Here is a 27,473-nt window from a genome sequence, read left to right as displayed (position 1 = left end):
TGGACGTCAGTCCCTGAGGTTTACCCTACAGATGGTAGACACTGCTGGTGGACTTTAGTCCCTGAGGTTTACCGTACAGATTGTAGACACTGCTGGTGGACGTCAGTCCCTGAGGTTTACCGTACAGATTGTAGACACTGCTGGTGGACTTTAGTCCCTGAGGTTTACTGTACAGGTGGTAGACACTGCTAGTAGACTTTAGTCCCTGAGGTTTACCGTACAGATGGTAGACACTCCTGGTGGACTTTAGTCCCTGAGGTTTACCGTACAGATGGTAGACACTACTGGTGGACTTTAGTCCCAGGGGTTTACCCTACAGATGGTAGACACTGCTGGTGGACTTTAGTCCCTGAGGTTTACCCTACAGATGGTAGACACTACTGGTGGACTTTAGTCCTAGGGGTTTACCCTACAGATGGTAGACACTGCTGGTGGACTTTAGTCCCTGAGGTTTACCCTACAGATGGTAGACACTACTGGTGGACTTTAGTCCCAGGGGTTTACCCTACAGATGGTAGACACTGCTGGTGGACTTTAGTCCCTGAGGTTTACCCTACAAATGGTAGACACTGCTGGTGGACTTTAGTCCCTGAGGTTTACCGTACAGATGGTAGACACTGCTGGTGGACTTAAGTCCCAGAGGTTTACCGTACAGATGGTAGACACTGCTGGTGGACTTTAGTCCCTGAGGTTTACCGTACAGATGGTAGACACTGCTGGTGGACTTTAGTCCCTGAGGTTTACCCTACAGATGGTAGACACTGCTGGTGGACTTTAGTCCCTGAGGTTTACCGTACAGGTGGTAGACACTGCTGGTGGACTTTAGTCCCCGAGGTTTACTGTACAGATGGTAGACACTGCTGGTGGACTTTAGTCCCTGAGGTTTACCGTACAGGTGGTAGACACTGCTGGTGGACTTTAGTCCCTGAGGTTTACCGTACAGATTGTAGACACTGCTGGTGGACTTTAGTCCCTGAGGTTTGCCTCAGATTGTATTAACGTATATTTTTTTTATTGATTTGGATAGTGGCACGCCTTAGAATATATACACATGATTGATGTTATTTTGAAAACCAATGATAAAAAATGAATCGAGGAACTATTGCCTCACCCAATCGAAATTTCGAGATTTATTTGCCTTATATTCAGTTTCCTCCGTCCGAGGATACCAGTGCGGTTCAATAAACTTATAATTCTTTAAAAACAACAAAAACAACAACAACAAAAAACAAACAAACAAAGAAACGAAAACACAAAAAAAAAAAAAAATAATAATAATAATAATAAAACAACAACACACACTTAGAATACCTGTCTGGTTCATTATTTTTTGTTTCTGAAATAACACCCAAGGAATACTAGTCTAGTTCAAATATTTGTAATACAGCAATAACACACAACTAGAATCCCAGTCTTTTTCATTTTTTTTAATACAGAAACAACACACCTAGAATACCAGTCTAGTTCAATTTACTTTTAATACAGAAGCAACACACTAGGTATACCTGTTTGGCTCAATTAAGCGCTATTTGTGATTCTGAAAAAATAAAACTGAAAGTTATTAGCCTGCTTTATTTGAAATCCCGAGATTCCATACTAAACATGATAATGATGACAGTTATTTACATCAGAGATCGTTAATCAATCATGATGACCTTACTTGTCTCCATCAAACCAGCGATAACAGTCGGGCTATGATCACTCGTCTCTATCACACCAGCGATAACAGTCGGGCTATGATCACTCGTCTCTATCAAACCAGCGATAACAGTCGGGCTATGATCACTCGTCTCTATCAAACCAGCGATAACAGTCGGGCTATGATCACTCGTCTCCATCACACCAGTGATAACAGTCGGGATATGATTAACTGTGCCCTCGGTAGATTATGACTAGAACAACAACACTGCAGGTGGTGATTAGGGTATAGAACAAGCATATATAGAATTTATCCAGAATGCGCACAATTTCCTTCCATGTCATTCCTCTCTGTACTTCTTCCGTTGTACCGTCCTCTACTGACATTTTCATGCCTTTCTCGGATTTCTTATTTAGGTTTTGATCTGGCGTATTTGGTTTTGTCTTCTCAGGGGCAAACTACAATTACCCTTCTCCTGGACCTGAATTGACAGTCAAGGACTCGCATGAGTCTGGCTAGCCACTGGGGTACTGGTACGCTTTCGTCCTTGTGATACATCCGAAGTTGGAGAATGTTGATGGAGGCGATAATACCACTAGCAACGAGGACGGCAAAGATGAAATACGAAAGTCTGGACATGCTCTCTGAATTGACAGGAAGTACTCCATTGACAATAGTAATAAAAACCGTGAAAGTGAGGAATATTGTCAAACTCAAACCAACTCGTTCTCCAGAGTCGCACGGTAACACGAACACCAGCGGATTCATCAGAAGCAGCAGATATATCGGCATCAGTGTGTTGACGACATGAAAGGCTGGAAGTCGTGAAATCGTAATATTGAAAATAGCTAGACTATTGTCACCGAGAACATAGGTACCAGTTTCGGTTTTATCCAGTGACCACTCTCCATTAGTTTCATAGAAATCCAAACTTAGTTCTGTATTATATGGCCCGAGCGTGACTTCATTATTAGAATAACCCCATGGGGCTAGCTGAATCGAACATGTTTGCGTATCAAACGGAAAAAACGATACATCTGTGTTGCATATAACGTCGATGAAGCCGCCGGGCTGCCAAATAATTTCGCCGTTGCTTTCAATATTAACTAGAAAATCCGAATTACTAATTGCACTAAATGCGTTTGATGCTTTTATGTTGTAAAGCTTTGGGAGCCATACATTATTTTGTCCGATGTATGTTTTAGACATACCGCCATACAATGCCGGATCCCAAACTAGGGACACATCATTCCAGGTAACGACGAATATGGCGAGGATATTTAATGTTCCCGACACTTCATCGAAATCCTTGATAGAGATAAGGTACATGTCGATGATCACTGATACACTGCTTCCCTGGTCACTGACAGGCCGAACTTCATTGTCATATCCAGCAGTTAAATTGCTGATTAACGTTTTTGCATCGGAGATGGAAGCGGCGCCAATCCCTGTCGCAACCATCATTATCATGACAGAAGGAAAGATGACACGAATCATGTTCTCTTATAAGTTGAAACACTTCTGTAGTAATACTAGTATAAGATTCGCACTGATGGTTATGTGAGGAATGATTTCAATACTTGACCTCTGTTATGTGAATATGAGGATTTTGTCATACCGATATGAATGATAAGCTGGTCATTATGAAAGTAAGCTTCACGAAAATAACAAATCAAAGCGCCTTAGCATGAAAGTTGTCTTATTCTTTAAACCTACGGATTAAAGTGTTACTGGCGCCAGCTCTTGAGGTCATAACGGCTGTTATCTTATTATTTTCAAAAACATTTATGAAACAGTTGTTGCCAAAAGTATCATATATACGAAGTAGTTATTTACGAGAACTACGACTGATTATATTCAAGTGGAAATGAATGGTAGCTATATAAAATGAAAAACTACATTTAAGCAATTCGATCAATCGATATGAAAAATTGTAAACAAACATTGAAACATAAAGGGTGAAGCAAAAACAGACTCCAAATTTTCACGATATGTTCAATTCTTTATTTCAAAAAGTGAAATATTTTAGTAAAAAAAGGCATTTGCAGTATTTTCATGATTGATGTATATAAATATATATATATATATAAATAAACAACAACAAAACACCAGGTTCCTGAAAACTGATGTTGGTAATGCTGGAACAAAATGTCCACCTGGTTGAATTTGACCAAACATCAAAACGATGTTCAGGTTTATTTCGTTAATAGTCTTATTTGTTGATGTTGAACAATTTAATTTATGGTAACATTTCAACTGCTTCAATGATATAACCCAGAAACGAAATCAAGATTCCCTAGGTGTGTGAAAAGACCCAAAGGACTGCTTTTACAACAAGATCGTGTTTAAAGAAACTATAGTCCCTTGGGATGGGGGAAAAACTGGGTCTATTTTTATATCATGATTTTGTTTACCCCATTGATACTTAGCAATGCTATATATGGTTATGGTATGGGGATCTCAATAGTTTTAAAAATATAACCATGAAACGACCAGTAAGTCCCTAAAGCTAGGGAAAGACTCCATGGCCTCTTTTTTTACAACACGATGGTTTCAGAGTGAGGATATCATTAGTTCCAAAAACAACTAGGAAACCAAGTCCCTAGATGTTGGGAAATATCCCAGGAGTCATTTTTACATCATGAGTGTGTTTATCTCTTGGTGCCGCGGTGGGCGAGTTATTGAGGTGTCCGACACTTTATCACTAGCCCTCCACCTCAGGGTTGCGAGTTCGAAACCTACGCGGGGCAGTTGCCAGGTACTGACCGTAGGACGGTTGTTTTTCTTCGGGAACTCCGGCTTTTTTCCATCTCCAAACCGGGCACGTCCTTAAATGACCTTGGCTGTTAATATGACGATAGAAAATAAATCAATTGTTTGGTGGAGATATCAATGGTTTCAAAAATACAGGTAGCGAATTATAGGATTTAACCCTATTTTCCCTATTGTGCCCCGCCCCTCTGGCCCAAAGGGGTCAGCCACACCTTTTATGTACAATTTGTTCCGCTTTCACAAGGATGTTTCCGATTGAATTTTTGTTTGAATCCATTCAGTAGTACTTTGCGGCTAGTAACAATGTATAGGACTTCTATTTCTCCTATCTGACCCCACCCTCTGGCCCCACAAGGGTCAGTGTTACGATTTATCCAAATTCCGCAAATGATGGTAAATGGTAAACAGTGTATCTTAGTGTAAATATTACTGTCATAGGATCGACGATTTCATGCACTATGTTATATCTGTACATATAAAATAGTAACACAAATGACGAAGGAAGACAACTATATGACTCGTGTCCTGACTGGGCCTCAAACTCACGATCTACGGCACCCAATCGCCTAGCCAGAGGTATCCACAACTTATACCACTGCGCCACATCGGCGTTCTTAAAAAAGAACGTTTCAATGGCGCAGTGATGGCCGGGCCAATAGCCTGATATGACGTCTGTTAGATTATATGAATACCTCGCATGTATGTTAATTTTGCGTCTCCTTTTCATATTTTTGTATATTCATTGTATACAAATCGTAATAAAGGAGATATTGACAATTGTTTTCCGACAATAAACTTAACTTGATACCGTACCGATAATTTAGTCAAGTCAATAAACTCAGCATATAGCCCAAAGTGGAACGTAATGGCAACAGAATTTTGGAATGATGAGTATCTACATTACAACAGAAAAGGTCTATCAAAATCGACCTTCTGAGGAAAATGTCTTCTGAGCCTTCTCAAAAGTATAATAACTACTTATTGTATGATAATGGAACGTTTACAGCATAGCCGGCACAGATCTGCCAAAACTTCTTAACTGGGATACTAAACAGAACAAATCTTCAGTACGCTTAAAATCATTTTTAACTTGACCATAATGAGTTTTGCAGTCTTTTTTAATGTAGAAAATGTCATTAACTGACACCAGCTAAAAATGTTTGAAATTTAAATTTTTCATTTAATTATATGTATAATCGATGGTGCATGTACATCAAAATATTGAGCATCAAATTTGACCAATCGTGCCGGTTTGATGTTTTTTTTGTCAATATTGAATTATAGACCCATGTTGGTAACATTCTATTGAAAAAAGTGCGAGCAAACATTAAAAAGTGTTTGATACCCATTTATGTTTGAACATCGCTTATTTGAAATACTACTTTTGGTAAGATCAATTTACATATGTGTCGAAAATTTATCATTCGAAAACAACATTACATGCAATATTTCCCGAATGGTAAAAAAATAAATGAATCTTAAGTTCACCATCCATACTATATACTTCATAATGATATTCAAAGTTATTTAACCCAAACGAACATCTTGGTGCCATTTTTTTTTTTTTTTTTGCAATCTTTTTTGCCATCCTTGTTCAGTCGGATAAGTCACAATAAGTAGTACGACATATTTACACCACTAGTAGTATGAGACACACTGGTCTTGTTATCAAACCGGAATACAAGTCTGGATAATTTACTTGTAATACAGAAACAACACACCTAGAATACCAGTCTGGTTCAATTAACTTATATTTATAAAAACACCCCGGGAATACCAGTCTGGTTCAATTTACTTACAATTCTAAAACAATACACCTAGAATACCAGTGTGGTTCAATTACCTTACAATTCTGAAACAACACACCTAGATACAAATCTGGATCAATTAACATGTAATGTTAAATCAACACACCAGGAGTACAGGCCTGGTTCAAACTACTTGTAATGCAGAAACAATATACCCGGTAAGTCTGTTTGGCTCAATTCATCGGTATTTGTCTTTCTGTAGAAAACAATAAACCAGGGAGATAATAGCAAGCTAATAAGCTACGTTGAAATCATTTTATTACATCAGAGTAGATCGTTAACCAATCAAGATGACCTTACTCGTCTCTATCACACCAGTGATAACACTCGGGTATGATCACTCGTCTCTATCACACCAGTGATAACACTCGGGTTATGGTTACTCGTCCCTATCACACCAGTGATAACACTCGGGTTATGGTTACTCGTCTCTATCACACCAGTGATAACACTCGGGTATGATCACTCGTCTCTATCACACCAGTGATAACACTCGGGTATGATCACTCGTCTCTATCACACCAGTGATAACACTCGGGTTATGGTTACTTGTCTCTATCACACCAGTGATAACACTCGGGTTATGGTTACTCGTCCCTATCACACCAGTGATAACACTCGGGTTATGGTTACTCGTCTCTATCACACCAGTGATAACACTCGGGTATGATCACTCGTCTCTATCACACCAGTGATAACACTCGGGTATGATCACTCGTCTCTATCACACCAGTGATAACACTCGGGTTATGGTTACTTGTCTCTATCACACCAGTGATAACAATCAGGTTATGGTTACTTGTCTCTATCACACCAGTGATAACACTCGGGTTATAGTTACTCGTCTCTATCACACCAGTGATAACAGTCGGGTTATGGTTACATGTCTCTATCACACCAGTGATAACAGTCAGGTTATGGTTACTCGTCTCTATCACACCAGTGATAACACTCGGGTTATGGTTACTCGTCTCTATCACACCAGTGATAACACTCGGGTTATGGTTACTCGTCCCTATCACACCAGTGATAACACTCGGGTTATAGTTACTCGTCCCTATCACACCAGTGATAACAATCAGGTTATGGTTACTTGTCTCTATCACACCAGTGATAACACTCGGGTTATAGTTACTCGTCTCTATCACACCAGTGATAACAGTCAGGTTATGGTTACTCGTCTCTATCACACCAGTGATAACACTCGGGTTATGGTTACTCGTCTCTATCACACCAGTGATAACAGTCAGGTTATGGTTACTCGTCTCTATCACACCAGTGATAACACTCGGGTTATGGTTACTTGTCTCTATCACACCAGTGATAACACTCGGGTTATGGTTACTCGTCCCTATCACACCAGTGATAACAGTCGGGTTATGGTTACTTGTCTCTATCACACCAGTGATAACACTCGGGTTATGGTTACTTGTCTCTATCACACCAGTGATAACACTCGGGTTATGGTTACTCGTCTCTATCACACCAGTGATAACACTCGGGTTATGGTTACTTGTCTCTATCACACCAGTGATAACACTCGGGTTATGGTTACTTGTCTCTATCACACCAGTGATAACACTCGGGTTATGGTTACTTGTCTCTATCACACCAGTGATAACACTCGGGTATGATCACTCGTCTCTATCACACCAGTGATAACACTCGGGTATGATCACTCGTCTCTATCACACCAGTGATAACACTCGGGTTATGGTTACTTGTCTCTATCACACCAGTGATAACAGTCGAGTTATGGTTACTCGTCCCTATCACACCAGTGATAACACTCGGGTTATGGTTACTTGTCTCTATCACACCAGTGATAACAGTCGAGTTATGGTTACTCGTCCCTATCACACCAGTGATAACACTCGGGTTATGGTTACTCGTCCCTATCACACCAGTGATAACACTTGGGTTATGGTTACTTGTCTCTATCACACCAGTGATAACACTCGGGTTATGGTTACTCGTCTCTATCACACCAGTGATAACAGTCGGGATATGGTTACTTGTCTCTATCACACCAGTGATAACACTCGGGTTATGGTTACTTGTCTCTATCACACCAGTGATAACACTCGGGTTATGGTTACTCGTCTCTATCACACCAGTGATAACACTCGGGTTATGGTTACTCGTCTCTATCACACCAGTGATAACACTCGGGTTATGGTTACTTGTCTCTATCACACCAGTGATAACAATCAGGTTAAGATTACTTGTCTCTATCACACCAGTGATAACACTTGGTTTATGGTTACTTGTCTCTATCACACCAGTGATAACACTCGGGATATGGTTACTTGTCCCTATCACACCAGTGATAACAGTCGGGTTATGGTTACTTGTCTCTATCACACCAGCGATAACAGTCGGGTTATGGTTACTTGTCCCTATCACACCAGTGATAACAGTCGGGTTATGGTTACTTGTCTCTATCACACCAGTGATAACAGTCGGGTTATGGTTACTTGTCCCTATCACACCAGCGATAACAGTCGGGTTATGGTTACTCGTCTCTATCACACCAGTGATAACACTCGGGTTATGGTTACATGTCTCTATCACACCAGTGATAACAGTCGGGTTATGGTTACTTGTCTCTATCACACCAGTGATAACAGTCGGGTTATGGTTACTCGTCTCTATCACACCAGTGATAACACTCGGGTTATGGTTACTCGTCCCTATCACACCAGTGATAACACTCGGGTTATGGTTACTCGTCTCTATCACACCAGTGATAACACTCGGGTTATGGTTACTCGTCCCTATCACACCAGTGATAACAGTCGGGTTATGGTTACTTGTCTCTATCACACCAGTGATAACACTCGGGTTATGGTTACTCGTCTCTATCACACCAGTGATAACAATCAGGTTAAGATTACTTGTCTCTATCACACCAGTGATAACAATCAGGTTAAGATTACTTGTCTCTATCACACCAGTGATAACACTCGGGTTATGGTTACTCGTCCCTATCACACCAGTGATAACAGTCAGGTTAAGATTACTTGTCTCTATCACACCAGTGATAACACTCGGGTATGATCACTCGTCTCTATCACACCAGTGATAACAATCAGGTTAAGATTACTTGTCTCTATCACACCAGTGATAACAATCAGGTTAAGATTACTTGTCTCTATCACACCAGTGATAACACTCGGGTATGATCACTCGTCTCTATCACACCAGTGATAACAGTCAGGTTAAGATTACTTGTCTCTATCACACCAGTGATAACAATCAGGTTAAGATTACTTGTCTCTATCACACCAGTGATAACACTCGGGTATGATCACTCGTCTCTATCACACCAGTGATAACAGTCGGGTTATAGTTACTCGTCCCTATCACACCAGTGATAACACTCGGGTTATGGTTACTCGTCTCTATCACATCAGTGATAACAGTCGGGTTATGGTTACTCGTCCCTATCACACCAGTGATAACACTCGGGTTATGGTTACTTGTCTCTATCACACCAGTGATAACACTCGGGTTATGGTTACTTGTCTCTATCACACCAGTGATAACACTCGGGTATGATCACTCGTCTCTATCACACCAGTGATAACACTCGGGTTATGGTTACTTGTCTCTATCACACCAGTGATAACAATCAGGTTATGGTTACTTGTCTCTATCACACCAGTGATAACACTCGGGTATGATCACTCGTCTCTATCACACCAGTGATAACACTCGGGTTATGGTTACTCGTCTCTATCACACCAGTGATAACACTTGGGTTATGGTTACTTGTCTCTATCACACCAGTGATAACAATCAGGTTATGGTTACTTGTCTCTATCACACCAGTGATAACACTCGGGTTATGGTTACTTGTCTCTATCACACCAGTGATAACACTCGGGATATGGTTACTTGTCTCTATCACACCAGTGATAACAGTCGGGTTATGGTTACTTGTCTCTATCACACCAGTGATAACACTCGGGTTATGGTTACTTGTCTCTATCACACCAGTGATAACAGTCGGGTTATGGTTACTCGTCTCTATCACACCAGTGATAACAGTCGGGTTATGATCACTCGTCTCTATCACACCAGTGATAACAGTCAGGTTATGGTTACTCGTCTCTATCACACCAGTGATAACAGTCGGGTTATGGTTACTCGTCTCTATCACACCAGTGATAACAGTCGGGTTAAGATTACTTGTCTCTATCACACCAGTGATAACAGTCAGGTTAAGATTACTTGTCTCTATCACACCAGTGATAACACTTGGGTTATGGTTACTTGTCTCTATCACACCAGTGATAACACTCGGGTTATGGTTACTTGTCCCTATCACACCAGTGATAACAATCAGGTTAAGATTACTTGTCTCTATCACACCAGTGATAACAGTCAGGTTAAGATTACTTGCCTCTGTCACACCAGTGATAACAGTCGGGATATGATTAACTGTGCCCTCGGTAGATTATGACTAGAACAACAACACTGCAGGTGGTGATCACGGTATAAAACAAGCACAGATAGAATTTATCCATAATGCGCACAACTTCCTTCCATGTCATTCCTCTCTGTACTACTTCCGTTGTATCGTCCACTACTGGCATTTTCAGTCCTTTCTCGGATTTCTTACTTAGGTTTTCATCTGGCGTATTTGGTTTTGTCTTCTCAGGGCAAACTACAATTACCCTTCTCCTGGACCTGAATTGACAGTCAAGGACTCGCATAAGTTTTGCTAACCACTGGGGTACTGATGCGCTTTCGTCCTTATGGTACATCCGAAGTTGGAGGATGTTGATGGAGGCGATGATACCACTAACAACGAGGACGGCAAAGATAAAGTAGGAAAGTCTGGACATGCTCTCTGAGTTGACAGGAAGTACTCCATTGACAATAGTAATAAAAACCGTGAAAGTGAGGAATACTGTCAAACTCAAACCAACTCGTTCTCCAGAGTCGCACGGTAACACGAACACCAGCGGATTCATCAGTAGCAGTAGATATATCGGCATCAGTGTGTTGACGACATGAAAGGCTGGAAGTCGTGAAATTGTAATATTAAAAATAGCTAGGCTAATTTCACCGAGAACATAGGTACCAGTTTCGGTTTTATCCAGTGACCACTCTCCATTAGTTTCATAGAAATCCAAACTTAGTTCTGTATTATATGGCCCGAGCGATACTTCATTATTAGAATAACCCCATGGGGCTAGCTGAATCGAACATGTTTGCGTATCAAACGGAAAATACGATACATCTGTGCTACATTTGACATCAATGAAGCCACCGGGTTGCCAAATGATTTCGCCGTTGTTCTTGATATTAACTAGAAAATCCGAATTACTAATTGCACTAAATGCGTTTGATGCTTTTATGTTGTAAAGCTTTGGGAGCCATACATTATTTTGTCCGATGTATGTTTTAGACATACCGCCATACAATGCCGGATCCCAAACTAGGGAAACATCATTCCAGGTAACGACGAATATGGCGAGAATATTTAATGTTCCCGACACTTCATCGAAATCCTTGATAGAGATAAGGTACATATCGATAATCACTGATACACTGTTTCCCTGGTCACTGACAGGCCGAACTTCAGTGTCGTAACCAGCAGTTAAATTGCTGATTAACGTTTTTGCATCGGAGATGGAAGCGGCGCCAATCCCTGTCACAACAATCATTATCATGACACAAGGACAGATGACACGAATCATGTTCTCTTATAAGTTGAAATACTTCTGTAGCGATACTAGCAAAGGATTCGGACTGATCGCTCGGTCAGGAATTTTCCGTATTTTAACCTTTATTATGTTATTATTATGTTATGTGATTATGAGAATTTCGTCCTACCGATATGAATCAAAAGCTGGCCATTATTGAATTAAGCTTCATGAAAATAACAAATTAAAGCTCCTTAGCCTCAAAGATGTGTTATGCTTTAAACCTAAGGATGACGTCAGTGCGTCCGTATTAAAGTGTTACCGGTGTCGACGGCTCTCGGGCCACAACGACTGATATCTGATTATTTTCAAAAACATTTATGAAACAGTTGTTGCCGAAAGTATCATATATATGAAGTGTCTACTTGTAGCAACAACCAGCAGGACAGTAATAGTTGTAAGAGTGTACAGAGTGGTGGCAGTACCTTTGACGGCACACTTTTCTTACAGGATGTTTGTAGCAAATACTTTTATTTTGGAATGCAAATGAATGGTAACTACTTGAAATGAAAATTTATTTGTAAGAAATTGGGTCAATTGATTTGACAATCTTTCTATATGCTGCTGATCAACTGTTTAAAAAGGGAAAAAAAAGGAAATAAAAGAACGGTTGTAAACCAGCCTTGCAACATAAAGGGTGATGACGAAACGGGGTAATACATGTAGCTTTTGCCATTTAATACAATTCTAGCTTAACTATTTATTTATAAAAAAAAAAACGAAACTTTTTTTGGATTTTTTCAGTATTTCCTTGGTTGGTTGATATAAAGTGATTATTTTATTCACGTTGATTACGCAAGAAAACTTACAAACGTTATCTTGGGTTACCGATAATTTCTCAAATGATCCAAATCCAACACAAAATTCTGACCGCATCGTTGAATGTACAGATAACAATTTCAGGAAAGGAAGAATGGATTTTTGTCTGTTATAAATATTACGTTTCAGCGTTGTGGAATTACCCTATAGATATGGTAACTCGTTCAGGAAACATTTACTTGACCTATGAATACGTGTAAAATTCAGCTTACAGTGGTAAGTGGTCAACAGTGTATATGCTCCTTTTGTACATAGTGCAAATATTGAAGCCACATGATCTACGATATCCATGTGTTAAAAATATATACAAATCCAATTACCTCGGAAAAGAATATTAAGTCAACAACTGAAATAAAAACAAAAAAACTTGACTTTGTTTTCATTGTATGATAATCATGATGGACAATTGTTTCCTTCATTTATTCAGCTTGATACCGTACCGATAAAAGTTATCTACTGATCATGATTTAGTCCAGTTTATTAACTATAGCTCAAAGCCCTTGCTTTTTGGAACGGGATTATAACAGAAATAGTCCTAACAAAATCGACTTACAGAGGGAAATCGGCCTTATTGGAAATCAAGTAAATAAGAGAATATCTCGTTTTGTCTTCTTCTTGGAAGTGTGATATCTAATTCTTGTATAATAATGGAAAATTTACAAAAGACAGCGCAGATTTGCCAAAAATTCCAGAGATATTAGAAAACATTTTAACTTTAAATATGGCTTAAAATCATTTAAACTTGAAGATTATGGGTTTTGTTATCTTTTTGAATGTAGACAATATCATTTACTAACCTCATATGTATATTTACTTCTAAAACTATGGCATTTCATTTAATTTCATATATAACCGATTGTGCATGTGCATGAAAATATTGGGCTGATCTAGGTGTTATTCTTGTCAATATTGAATGATATACCCATTCGGCAACAATTATTTCTAAAAAAGACTAGCAAATGTTCAAAGGCCTTTTATACCCATTTTGGATGTGCATCGCTTATTAGAAATTCTAATTTTGGTAAGATCAGTTCACATACTTGTCAAAGGTTTAACGCTAACGGAGCAGAAAAGAATAATATCTGAATCAAGATGTCATTTATGCTTTGGAGAATACCCCCAAAAAAATGGTATACATGGACTGTTTTGCAATATAGTTATTCACCCCATAGGCAGTTTTACCCAAGAATTAGATCATACACTTCGAAGTTGGTCCCAGGAAGCAATAATGCTATTTCCTTGACCCTAATTAGATAAAAAAAAAAAACGTTTCCCCAACGACTGATTTTTGGAGATTTTTTTTCTGTTACAGCATGCACACCACTAGTAATGCAAACAAACCTGTTGCAATTATGCCAAGTTAGTCCCTTGACTGGACGAATTTTCAACATACAAAAGATAGCATGTTACTCGTGAAATATTCGTTGTAAGTTCCTACATTTTTAAAGAACCAATAATATAGTTTATCAATAAACACGGGCGATGTTTTGGTGAGGAAATATCGTAGATTCAATGACTGTCTTTTGTCTCATACACCTATCATACTTTAGTAAATACAAGTGAACAAATAACAGGAACATTCAGATATGATAATTAAATAATTTATTTCATATATTTACATTTTTATACAACGTGTTTCATTTCCAACTTGTTGAATATTCACAAATATGCCAATGATATGGTTGCATACAGACTCCTGATTAAAAATACACTTGAATAATAATCCGAACACGAGTTACAGTAGCAAATGGACGCCTAGCGGATGGATCATTCTTGTTCTACAAGGATGTAAGATGTAAGGATGTAAAAGTTGAAATAGTGCTCAATGGAAAGCGCAACACAAATGAAAGAGGAGGATTTAGGGAGAGGACATCAAAGGTGATAAGAGGGCTTCCCATGGTCAAAAAGCAAGTTTGATGGAACCAGCTGTACTGTTGAAAGAAGACGACTTTACACGGAAGGCAGTAAAAGTCAAACAAAAACGATATCGCCATCTTAACTTGAAAAATGCGTTAAGAAAGGGTGCATTTTTTTTTTAATAATTTTGGCTTTAAAGAGAGGGTATTTTAAGGCAAACAGAGAACAAATAAAGAAACGTCATCTACGAACTTTACCGACATGGCTTTATTGGTGAATGTCATGTGGTCTTGACTGTCAGTTAGCTTTCATAGAGAGCTTTCATAGAGAACGCTGTATGTCCGAAAAGAGTAAGAGAGCTTTCATATGGAACGCTATATGTCCGAACTGAGCGAGAGAGCTTTCATATGGAACGCTATATGTCCGAACTGAGCGAGAGAATTTTCATAGAAACAGTATATGTCCGAACTGAGCGAGAGAGTTTTCACAGGGAACGGTATATGTCCGAACTGAGCGAGAGTTTTCATAGAGAACGGTATATGTCCGAACTGAGCGAGAGAGTTTTCATAGAGAACGGTATATGTCCGAACTGAGCGAGAGAGTTTTCATAGAGAACGGTATATGTCCGAACTGAGCGAGAGAGTTTTCATAGAGAACGGTATATGTCCGAACTGAGCGAGAGAGTTTTCATAGAGAACAGTATATGTCCGAACTGAGCGAGAGAGTTTCCATAGAGAACGGTATATGTCCGAACTGAGCGAGAGAGTTTTCATAGGAAACGGTATATGTCCGAACTGAGCGAGAGAGTTTTCATAGAGAACGGTATATGTCCGAACTGAGCGAGAGAGTTTCCATAGAGAACGGTATATGTCCGAACTGAGCGAGAGAGTTTTCATAGAGAACGGTATATGTCCAAACTGAGCGAGAGTTTCCATAGAGAACGGTATATGTCGGAACTGAGCGAGAGAGTTTTCATAGAGAACGTTGTATTTTCGAACAGAGTGGAGTGTATACCTCAAATATAAAATATTAAGTAAAGAACTGTTAACGTCATGGTATTGGCAGACTGTGCAGTATAGGTCAACGAGACTTGTAGTGTAATTATCACAAGTTTAGGTCTTAAAGGAACAACGCTGATTACTGAGAGAAACTTTCAACAAATCTCTTAAAATAACGGCACCAGTTAGGGAGGTTTACAGCAATGGAATAATCTAACATGTATGGAAACTCTTACACCATATTAGTGACGATGGACATACTTAATGAAACAAATAAATGGCTAGCACCTGTGATTGTTTACATCTAGATGAACATAAGACGTATATGAAAATAACCTGACTCAATTTGTAATGGCAGAACTATTGGATTGGGGAAATAAATCGGATAACAGGTAAACATTTAGTCTTAGCAATAATTGTTTCAAATTGAATATTTTTGCTAAGAATTTCAGATCAATTTGTGTATCAATTCAATTTGACATACAATGATCATGGAGAATACAAATCAACAATACAAAAAATAAGTCCATCCTGTATACTAATATACCAGCAATCTAGACTACAGGAGATATAATTGTTGGTACACCTGAAGAATTGGGAATGATAGATTTTAATCAATTTTTTTTTAGTTATTTTTTTTTTTTTTTTTTTACTTGTTACAAGGGTGGGACAAATCTCTCATTATGACTTGTGAAATTCTTTTCTTCTGGGAGTGAAATACACCTAAATCAAACATTCTCTTTCACACACAAATGCAATGTAAAATGCTGCAGATGTTATCAACCAAACATTATGTAAAATCTCCCTTTTTGAAAATTTAAATTAACTTATATGTCACTGGCAAACCGTTTTAATCAAATGGTGATTTTCATCCAATGGTGAAATGTTTTCTCGTCTAATGGTGATATTAAGTTATATTTTCACAATATCGTAATCTCTGCAATTCGTAAATAACAAAATTACAATCGATGTTATTGATGAAATAGCTCCAGTCTTATATGTTTACCCCCGTAATGATTTGAAATAGCAACTGGTGACACATCTATCATCTAACAGTGAAATAACTCCAACCTATAGGTGAAATATACTCCAACCTATAGGTGAAATAACTCGTCTATAAGTGAAATAAATATCATCTATAGGTAAAATAACTCTCAACTATAGGTGAAATAATTCTCATCTAAAGGTAAAATAACTCTCATCTATAGGTGAAATAACTCATCTATAAGTGAAATAACTCCCATCTAAAGGTGAAGTAAGTCCCATCTATGGGTGAAATAACTCCAACCTATAGGTGAAATAACTCTCATCTTTAGGTGAAATAACTCCCATCTATAGGTGAAATAACTCCCATCTATAGGCGAAATAACTCCCATCTACATGTATAAGTGAAATAACTCCCATCTTTAGGTGAAATAACTCCCATCTTTAGGTGAAGTAAGTCCCATCTATAGGCGAAATAACTCCCATTTATAGGTGAAATAACTCTCACCTATTGGTGAAATAACTCCCATCTATAGGTGAAATAAGTCCCATTTATAGGTGAAATAAGTCCCATCTTTAGGTGAAATAACTCCCATTTATAGGTGAAATAACTCTCACCTATTGGTGAAATAAGTCCCATCTATAGGTGAAATAAGTCCCATCTATAGGTGAAATAACTCCCATCTACATGTATAAGTGAAATAACTACCATTTATCGGTGAAATAACTCCCATCTTTAGGTGAAGTAAGTCCCATCTATAGATTGAAATAACTCCCATCTAGAGTTGGAATTACTCATATATAGGTGACTGAGCTCCTATGAAATAACTGTAGAAACTTCCATTTTATGCAGCTATAAAATAGCTTTCATTTACAGGTGAAGAAGCTCTCGTCTAAATGTAATAAACTTAATATGTACTATGCATATCCTTGAAGGGAAATCAAATAATAATTTTAAAGTGTGTCAGTTTACAAATTATGACAAAATTGCAGGTAAAGTCCCAAATAAACTATTCTAGCAGAATTCATTCTTATAAGCAGAGGAAGAGATGTTTAGCTTGATTATTTGCTTCTATAAGTACCAACAAATAATACATAGATTTATCTGAAAGCAATTTATCTATGCATTTAATAAGCACAAACTGTATATATACAAGCCAAATGCAAGTAAAATGCTGTTTATTCTGAAAATATTAATACTGAATATTGAGGTAAATTAACACCATTATAATGCTATAACATATAATGTACTGAACTTGTAAAATGTTAATTTCACCATGTAAATTGACTGCATAGGGAAAAAATAAATCTGTGCTACCAATCTCGCTGTTTAATAGAAAGAAAGATTCTTATTATAAAAGATGCCGTTCGATATGAACATGTAACAATAGGACAAAGAAAGACTGGATTCAGTGTGACAGATAACCAAACAAGAGATCCCAGAGTTATCTTTGGGCCCGATCATTGCATGAACCTTTTTTGGTTCAAAGTAAGTCTGATCTTTCCTCTTTTATTCTCTAATCAGTTCTATTTTTAATGTTTGATTGATGAATATGACTGTAGTTTTCTTCTTGCACAACTAAGGACAAAGAGGAAGCTATAAATGAAACTTGTGCTTCAAAATTCAAGATGGACACCTGTCGGCCATTTTGTTTTTCAAATCAGTCACTGAACTTAAGTTGTCATCAAATGACTCTAACATAATGCTAGGTGGCACATATACATTAGGTTACAATATCACCAACGAGGTTTGAATATTTCCCAGACAATCTCTTTTAAAGAGTTCCATTAAAGGGACTTTTAACATCTGCGAAAAGTCAATATCGAAAATCATGATGAGCAGAATGACATTATGACACAAAATAACCCTCAAAGTTTGAAAAATATATATTTGCAGATAACAACGGAATGTGTAGCCAGACATTCTTACCAACAGACTAGTATGTAATTTCATTGTTGTGGTATAACAATCAAAACTAGCATCCCAGGGAACCAACATGTACAGATGAGGTATGAGACATATCCTTTCAGTACTCAAGACATAACAATAGCTAGGATTGTTTACCAACAGGTGACAGATCACAGACAAAAGGCATTTGAAACTGCTCACCATCTAATGATGAGCAAAAAAGTGATTGGTTCAATTAATGAAAGACAAAAAATAAATAACTGAATATCTATAAACAAAATGTTATGGACTGAAAGAAAAGCTAGTCGACATTGATCCTCATCATTCTTCCCACTTATCTAATACTCTGTCCTGTTTTTATACAAAAAAAAAGTAACCATTTGACAGAAATTGATTCTTTGATACCGAATCTTTAAATATATCATTAACAATACTACGAACAAGCATCGATAAGTTTCATCAATATCAAATAGAACACAAGTTGTAAATTATATAAACAAAGGAAAATAAAAATCGTCATATATTGTTATTAGTAATGTCAGAATAAGTGATACTAACAGTTATTCATATACAGTATTTAAGATACGATGTTGTCACCATCTAATAAATTTGTTACTTAAATATTCACAATTTCACAAGATAATTTATAATGAATTCACTTATCTCAATTTGAAGACCGTGTCCCCTAATGTTCCATCGAATGTTGGGAACTGTTTTACAGTAACAGTTGTAAACATGCATATTCCTAGCCCATGATCTATGCAGACAGTTTAAAACATTTTGTTTTCATAGAATACATATTTTCCCTTAAAAACCTTTGTAAACATTGCACACAATTTGTAGAGGTCAAATGGTCAAAGATGGACCGACATGATGGGTCAGCTTGTATCCCACACAGCATTTGTATTGTTGGCTAATGCTTCTAGTCCCCGTAATGTTTTAAATGTCCCCGAATAAAAGGCCAAGTCAGAGGTCACCAACCTGTAATGAAGCAAAGAATAACATTGACATTTCTGTTGTCAATAACACTGACGTTTCTGTTGTCAATGACATTTTTCAATCTTCTCCCTGATACTCAAAATATTTTTTGAATTCTTTTTCATTTTGCATTAAAGCAGTACATTGTTATCCTGAAGTCCACTAGTGTCCTATTACCAGAGCCCCACTCAATTTGCACTCTTCTCAGAAGAGAAGCCTTCAAAGAAGATTGTATTCCTTTATATGTAAATCAAGTAAACCGGGAGAATATAACCCAAAACAAACAAGTTTTAAGTTTTCTCAAATACTATGACACAAACACATGCATGTATGTGTCATATATCCTTCTCTAGTGAAACTCATCACTCGCACACTTTAAACATGGTCGCCTCCATCTTGGAAGATAAATCTTCCAGCTTCAAGACGGAAGAGGTAGAAGATCTTCCAGAAGCAGAAGAGCTTCAAATCAAGTGACCAGAAGATATATTCTAGAAGGAGAAGAGTGCAAATCGAGTGGGGCTCAGCAGATCAATGGTACATGCTTGGAGTGTATTATCAGCACAATCAACTCAATGAAAAAAGCTGCTAAATGTGCGTTTTAAGAAACATTCAGAAAAATCTCTTAATACAATTACAATGAACAAAATTTATGTGCTCCAATACAAACTTTTGGGTGATACTGTACTACTGATGTCTGAGGGAACCTACAGACTTGTGGGTGATACTGTACTACTGATGTCTGAGGGAACCTACACACTTGTGGGTGATACTGTACTACTGATGTTTGAGGGAACCTACACACTTGTGGGTGATACTGTATCACTGATGTTTGAGGGAACCTACACACTTGTGGGTGATACTGTACTACTGATGTCTGAGGGAACCTACACACTTGTGGGTGATACTGTACTACTGATGTTTGAGGGAACCTACACACTTGTGGGTGATACTGTATCACTGATGTCTGAGGGAACCTACACACTTGTGGGTGATACTGTACTACTGATGTCTGAGGGAACCTACACACTTGTGGGTGATACAGTATCACTGATGTCTGAGGGAACCTACACACTTGTGGGTGATACTGTACTACTGATGTCTGAGGGAACCTACACACTTGTGGGTGATACTGTACTACTGATGTCTGAGGGAACCTACACACTTGTGGGTGATACTGTACTACTGATGTCTGAGGGAACCTACACACTTTTGGGTGATACTGTATCACTGATGTCTGATGGAACCTACACACTTGTGGGTGATACTGTACTACTGATGTCTGAGGGAACCTACACACTTGTGGGTGATAATGTATCACTGATGTCTGAGGGAACCTACACACTTGTGGGTGATACTGTATCACTGATGTCTGAGGGAACCTACACACTTGTGGGTGATACTGTATCACTGATGTTTGATGGAACCTACACACTTGTGGGTGATACTGTACTACTGATGTCTGAGGGAACCTACACACTTGTGGGTGATACTGTATCACTGATGTCTGATGGAACCTACACACTTGTGGGTGATACTGTATCACTGATGTCTGATGGAACCTACACACTTGTGGGTGATACTGTACTACTGATGTCTGAGGGAACCTACACACTTGTGGGTAATACTGTACTACTGATGTCTGAGGGAACCTACACACTTGTGGGTGATACTGTATCACTGATGTCTGAGGGAACCTACACACTTGTGGGTGATACTGTATCACTGATGTCTGAGGGAACCTACACACTTGTGGGTAATACTGTACTACTGATGTCTGAGGGAACCTACACACTTGTGGGTGATACTGTATCACTGATGTCTGAGGGAACCTACACACTTGTGGGTGATACTGTATCACTGATGTCTGAGGGAACCTACACACTTGTGGGTAATACTGTACTACTGATGTCTGAGGGAACCTACACACTTGTGGGTGATACTGTATCACTGATGTCTGAGGGAACCTACACACTTGTGGGTGATACTGTACTACTGATGTCTGAGGGAACCTACACACTTGTGAGTGTCACTGATGTCTGAGGGAACCTACACACTTGTGGGTGATACTGGTACTACTGATGTCTGAGGGAACCTACACACTTGTGGGTGATACTGTACTACTGATGTCTGAGGGAACCTACACACTTGTGGGTGATACTGTATCACTGATGTCTGAGGGAACCTACACACTTGTGGGTAATACTGTACTACTGATGTCTGAGGAACCTACACACTTGTGGGTGATACTGTACTACTGATGTCTGAGGGAACCTACACACTTGTGGGTGATATTGTACCACTGATGTCTGAGGGAACCTACACACTTGTGAGTGTCACTGATGTCTGAGGGAACCTACACACTTGTGGGTAATACTGTACTGCTGATGTCTGATGGAACCTACACACTTGTGGGTGATACTGTACTACTGATGTCTGAGGGAACCTACACACTTGTGGGTGATACTGTACTACTGATGTCTGAGGGAACCTACACACTTGTGGGTGATACTGTATTACTGATGTCTGAGGGAACCTACACACTTGTGGGTGATACTGTACTACTGATGTCTGAGGGAACCTACACACTTGTGGGTGATACTGTACTACTGATGTCTGAGGGAACCTACACACTTGTGGGTGATACTGTACTACTGATGTCTGAGGGAACCTACACACTTGTGGGTGATACTGTACTACTGATGTCTGAGGGAACCTACACACTTGTGGGTGATACTGTACTACTGATGTCTGAGGGAACCTACACACTTGTGGGTGATACTGTACTACTGATGTCTGAGGGAACCTACACACTTGTGGGTGATACTGTACTACTGATGTCTGAGGGAACCTACACACTTGTGGGTGATACTGTACTACTGATGTCTGAGGGAACCTACACACTTGTGGGTGATACTGTATCACTGATGTCTGAGGGAACCTACACACTTGTGGGTGATACTGTACTACTGATGTCTGAGGGAACCTACACACTTGTGGGTGATACTGTACTACTGATGTCTGAGGGAACCTACACACTTGTGGGTGATACTGTACTACTGATGTCTGAGGGAACCTACACACTTGTGGGTGATACTGTACTACTGATGTCTGAGGGAACCTACACACTTGTGGGTGATACTGTACTACTGATGTCTGAGGGAACCTACACACTTGTGGGTGATACTGTACTACTGATGTCTGAGGGAACCTACACACTTGTGGGTGATACTGTACTACTGATGTCTGAGGGAACCTACACACTTGTGGGTGATACTGTACTACTGATGTCTGAGGGAACCTACACACTTGTGGGTGATACTGTATCACTGATGTCTGAGGGAACCTACACACTTGTGGGTGATACTGTATTACTGATGTCTGAGGGAACCTACACACTTGTGGGTGATACTGTATCACTGATGTCTGAGGGAACCTACACACTTGTGGGTGATACTGTATCACTGATGTCTGAGGGAACCTACACACTTGTGGGTGATACTGTATCACTGATGTCTGAGGGAACCTACACACTTGTGGGTGATACTGTATCACTGATGTCTGAGGGAACCTACACACTTGTGGGTGATACTGTATCACTGATGTCTGAGGGAACCTACACACTTGTGGGTAATACTGTACTACAGATGTCTGAGGGAACCTACACACTTGTGGGTGATACTGTACTTATGATGTCTAAGGGAACCTACACACTTGTGGGTGATACTGTATTGCTGATGTCTGAGGGAACCTACACACTTGTGGGTGATACTGTATTGCTGATGTCTGAGGGAACCTACACACTTGTGGGTGTTACCATACTACTGATGTCTGAGGGAACCTACACACTTGTGGGTGATACTGTACTACAGATGTCTGAGGGAACCTACACACTTGTGGGTGATACTGTACTACAGATGTCAGAGGGAACCTACACACTTGTGGGTAATACTGTACTACTGATGTCTGAGGGAACCTACACACCTGTTGGTGATACTGTACTTCTGATGTCTGAGGGAACCTACACACTTGTTGGTGATACTGTATTACTGATGTCTGAGGGAACCTACACACTTGTGGGTGATACTGTACTACTGATGTCAGAGGGAACCTACACACTTGTGGGTGATACTGTATCACTGATGTCAGAGGGAACCTACACACTTGTGGGTGATACTGTACTACTGATGTCTGAGGGAACCTACACACTTGTGGGTGATACTGTATCACTGATGTCAGAGGGAACCTACACACTTGTGGGTGATACTGTACCACTGATGTCTGAGGGAACCTACACACTTGTGGGTAATACTGTACTGCTGATGTCTGAGGGAACCTACACACTTGTGGGTGATACTGTACTACTGATGTCTGAGGGAACCTACACACTTGTGGGTGATACTGTACTACTGATGTCTGAGGGAACCTACACACTTGTGGGTGATACTGTACTATGATGTCTGAGGGAACCTACACACTTGTGGGTGATACTGTGTTACTGATGTCTGAGGGAACCTACACACTTGTGGGTGATACTGTACTACTGATGTCCGAGGGAACCTACACACTTGTGGGTGATACTGTATCACTGATGTCAGAGGGAACCTACACACTTGTGGGTGATACTGTACTACTGATGTCTGAGGGAACCTACACACTTGTGGGTGATACTGTATTACTGATGTCTGAGGGAACCTACAAAATTGTGGGTGATACTGTATTACTGATGTCTGAGGGAACCTACAAAATTGTGGGTGATACTGTATTACTGATGTCAGAGGGAATCTACACACTTGTGGGTGATACTGTACTATGATGTCTGAGGGAACCTACAAAATTGTGGGTGATACTGTGTTACTGATGTCTGAGGGAACTTACACACTTGTGGGTGATACTGTACTACTGATGTCTGAGGGAACCTACACACTTGTGGGTAATACTGTACTACTGATGTCTGAGGGAACCTACACACCTGTTGGTGATACTGTATCACTGATGTCTGAGGGAACCTACACACTTGTGGGTGATACTGTACTACAGATGTCAGATGGAACCTACACACTTGTGGGTGATACTGTATCACTGATGTCTGATGGAACCTACACACTTGTGGGTGATACTGTATCACTGATGTCTGAGGGAACCTACACACTTGTGAGTGTCACTGATGTCGGAGGGAACCTACACTCTTGTGGGTAATACTGTACTGCTGATGTCTGAGGGAACCTACACACTTGTGGGTGATACTGTACTACTGATGTCTGAGGGAACCTACACACTTGTGGGTGATACTGTACTACTGATGTCTGAGGGAACCTACACACTTGTGGGTGATACTGTACTACTGATGTCGGAGGGAACCTACACACTTGTGGGTGATACTGTACTACTGATGTCTGAGGGAACCTACACACTTGTGGGTGATACTGTACTACTGATGTCTGAGGGAACCTACACACTTGTGGGTGATACTGTACTACTGATGTCTGAGGGAACCTACACATTGTGGGTGATACTGTACTTACTGATGTCTGAGGGAACCTACACACTTGTGGGTGATACTGTACTACTGATGTCTGAGGGAACCTACACACTTGTGGGTGATACTGTACTACTGATGTCTGAGGGAACCTACACACTTGTGGGTGATACTGTACTACTGATGTCTGAGGGAACCTACACACTTGTGGGTGATACTGTATCACTGATGTCTGAGGGAACCTACACACTTGTGGGTGATACTGTATCACTGATGTCTGAGGGAACCTACACACTTGTGGGTGATACTGTACTACTGATGTCTGAGGGAACCTACACACTTGTGGGTGTAATATGTCTGAGGAACCTTGGGTACTGTATCACTGATGTCTGAGGGAGCCTACACACTTGTGGGTGATACTGTACTACTGATGTCTGAGGGAACCTACACACCTGTTGGTGATACTGTACTACTGATGTCTGAGGGAACCTACACACTTGTGGGTGATACTGTACTACTGATGTCTGAGGGAACCTACACACTTTTGGGTGATACTGTACCAATGATGTCTGAGGGAACCTACACACTTGTGGGTAATACTGTACTACTGATGTCTGAGGGAACCTACACACTTGTGGGTGATACTGTACTACTGATGTCTGAGGGAACCTACACACTTGTGGGTGATACTGTACTACAGATGTCAGATGGAACCTACACACTTGTGGGTGATACTGTATCACTGATGTCTGATGGAACCTACACACTTGTGGGTGATACTGTATCACTGATGTCTGAGGGAACCTACACACTTGTGAGTGTCACTGATGTCTGAGGGAACCTACACACTTGTGGGTAATACTGTACTGCTGATGTCTGAGGGAACCTACACACTTGTGGGTGATACTGTACTACTGATGTCTGAGGGAACCTACACACTTGTGGGTGATACTGTACTACTGATGTCTGAGGGAACCTACACACTTGTGGGTGATACTGTACTACTGATGTCTGAGGGAACCTACACACTTGTGGGTGATACTGTACTACTGATGTCCGAGGGAACCTACACACTTGTGGGTGATACTGTACTACTGATGTCTGAGGGAACCTACACACCTGTTGGTGATACTGTACTACTGATGTCTGAGGGAACCACACACTTGTGGGTGATACTGTATCACTGATGTCTGAGGGAACCTACACACCTGTTGGTGATACTGTACTACTGATGTCTGAGGGAACCTACACACTTGTGGGTGATACTGTACTACTGATGTCTGAGGGAACCTACACACTTGTGGGTGATACTGTACTACAGATGTCTGAGGGAACCTACACACTTGTGGGTGATACTGTACTACATGTACAGATGTCTGAGGGAACCTGCACACTTGTGGGTGATACTGTACTACTGATGTCTTGAGAGGACCTACACACTTGTGGGGTATTGTACAGTACTACTTACGCATGTTGAGGACCACCATTACTACACACATCCAATTTGACCAGTTGTAGTCGGACTAATCTGATAAATACTTGGTTTATACTCTGGAACAAGGTCTGAAAACAGAGAAGACATTATTATATATCATTAAGAGTTTGAACAATTGTTTCAGGTTACCCAACCAATCTTATAAATGGATATATAACTTTTCTCAACAACATATGAAATATGTCAATATTGCATCTTAAAACAGTTTTAATTTCCTGAACATTAGAATTTTGTCATTGAAATTGGTCCTTAAGACATGCTGCTGCAGACAAACATCTGACTGACCTTGATCTGGTCCTCTGGGAGGATATCAATGACCACCTCATGCATCTTGGTAATCTGTTTACAAATGGAGCGGAAACAGGCCGACGGCATGGGTGCCTTCACTTCCCACTGACAAACCAAACAACACTCACATGTCACAAAATTATATGTGTTACTAAAGAATAGGTCGACTTCTATAATGAACAATATGTTAAAAGAAATCCTATTTCATTCTTTGTGACTCTACCATAGAGTGAAGATGAGAAGGACATAGAGAACTTATAATGAAGAGAAAGGGGAAATACACAACAGAGGTGGAGATGAGATAAGCGTGGACAAGAAACAAATACAAGGCCAGCAGAAGAGAGAAAATACTGTTCCCGACAAGCTTTGTTGCTGTCATAGTGACCTTAAGAAAGTTCAGTGACAAAGTGATTTAAAATGACAGGTAAAGGAGAGGAGGTGCTAAAAGGGAAAGATAATGATTGATTGGAAATTGGTGTAAAGATAATGATTGATTGGAAATTGGTAACAATAATGATTGATTGGAAATTTGATTGATTGGAAATTGGTAAAGATATGAAACAATTAAGTTACCTATAGGTTGTACAGATAATTCAATATAATGGAAAAGGGGTAAACATAATATTTACAAATACATCACAAGATATAAATAAACTATAAATAAGTGCAATTTAAAAGAATATAAATGCCATCAAAAATGTGCCAGTCATATGACATCATAATGGTAACCATA

General features: G+C 39.6%; 2 protein-coding genes across 2 annotated transcripts in view; both read right to left on the bottom strand.

Annotated features, from left to right (window-relative positions):
• Positions 1–1,406: 1,406 nt before the first annotated feature.
• LOC117324145 (acetylcholine receptor subunit alpha-1-B-like) lies at positions 1,407–12,012 on the bottom strand. The gene is made up of 2 exons (XM_033879817.1): positions 10,628–12,012; positions 1,407–1,706 (listed from the first exon to the last, which is right to left on the bottom strand). Exon 1 carries the CDS (start codon positions 11,928–11,930, stop codon positions 10,662–10,664), a length of 1,269 nt encoding a protein of 422 aa, XP_033735708.1. The 5' UTR covers positions 11,931–12,012; the 3' UTR covers positions 1,407–1,706; positions 10,628–10,661.
• A 2,328-nt stretch (positions 12,013–14,340) lies between these two features.
• Positions 14,341–27,473, bottom strand: part of LOC117324144 (vacuolar protein sorting-associated protein 54-like) — a 50,602-nt gene continuing 37,469 nt past the window's right edge. Inside the window, exons 23-25 of the mRNA XM_033879816.1 lie at positions 26,738–26,845; positions 26,426–26,520; positions 14,341–19,484 (exon numbers count right to left, since the gene is read on the bottom strand). Coding sequence (XP_033735707.1) covers positions 19,382–19,484; positions 26,426–26,520; positions 26,738–26,845 — 306 coding nt within the window. The 3' untranslated portion in view covers positions 14,341–19,381. The remainder of the gene's footprint in view (positions 19,485–26,425; positions 26,521–26,737; positions 26,846–27,473) is intronic.

Source organism: Pecten maximus, chromosome 3 (genome assembly GCF_902652985.1).
Source record: "Pecten maximus chromosome 3, xPecMax1.1, whole genome shotgun sequence".
NCBI classification, from domain to species: domain Eukaryota; kingdom Metazoa; phylum Mollusca; class Bivalvia; order Pectinida; family Pectinidae; genus Pecten; species Pecten maximus.
This window is presented reverse-complemented; position numbering and strand designations above follow the sequence as displayed.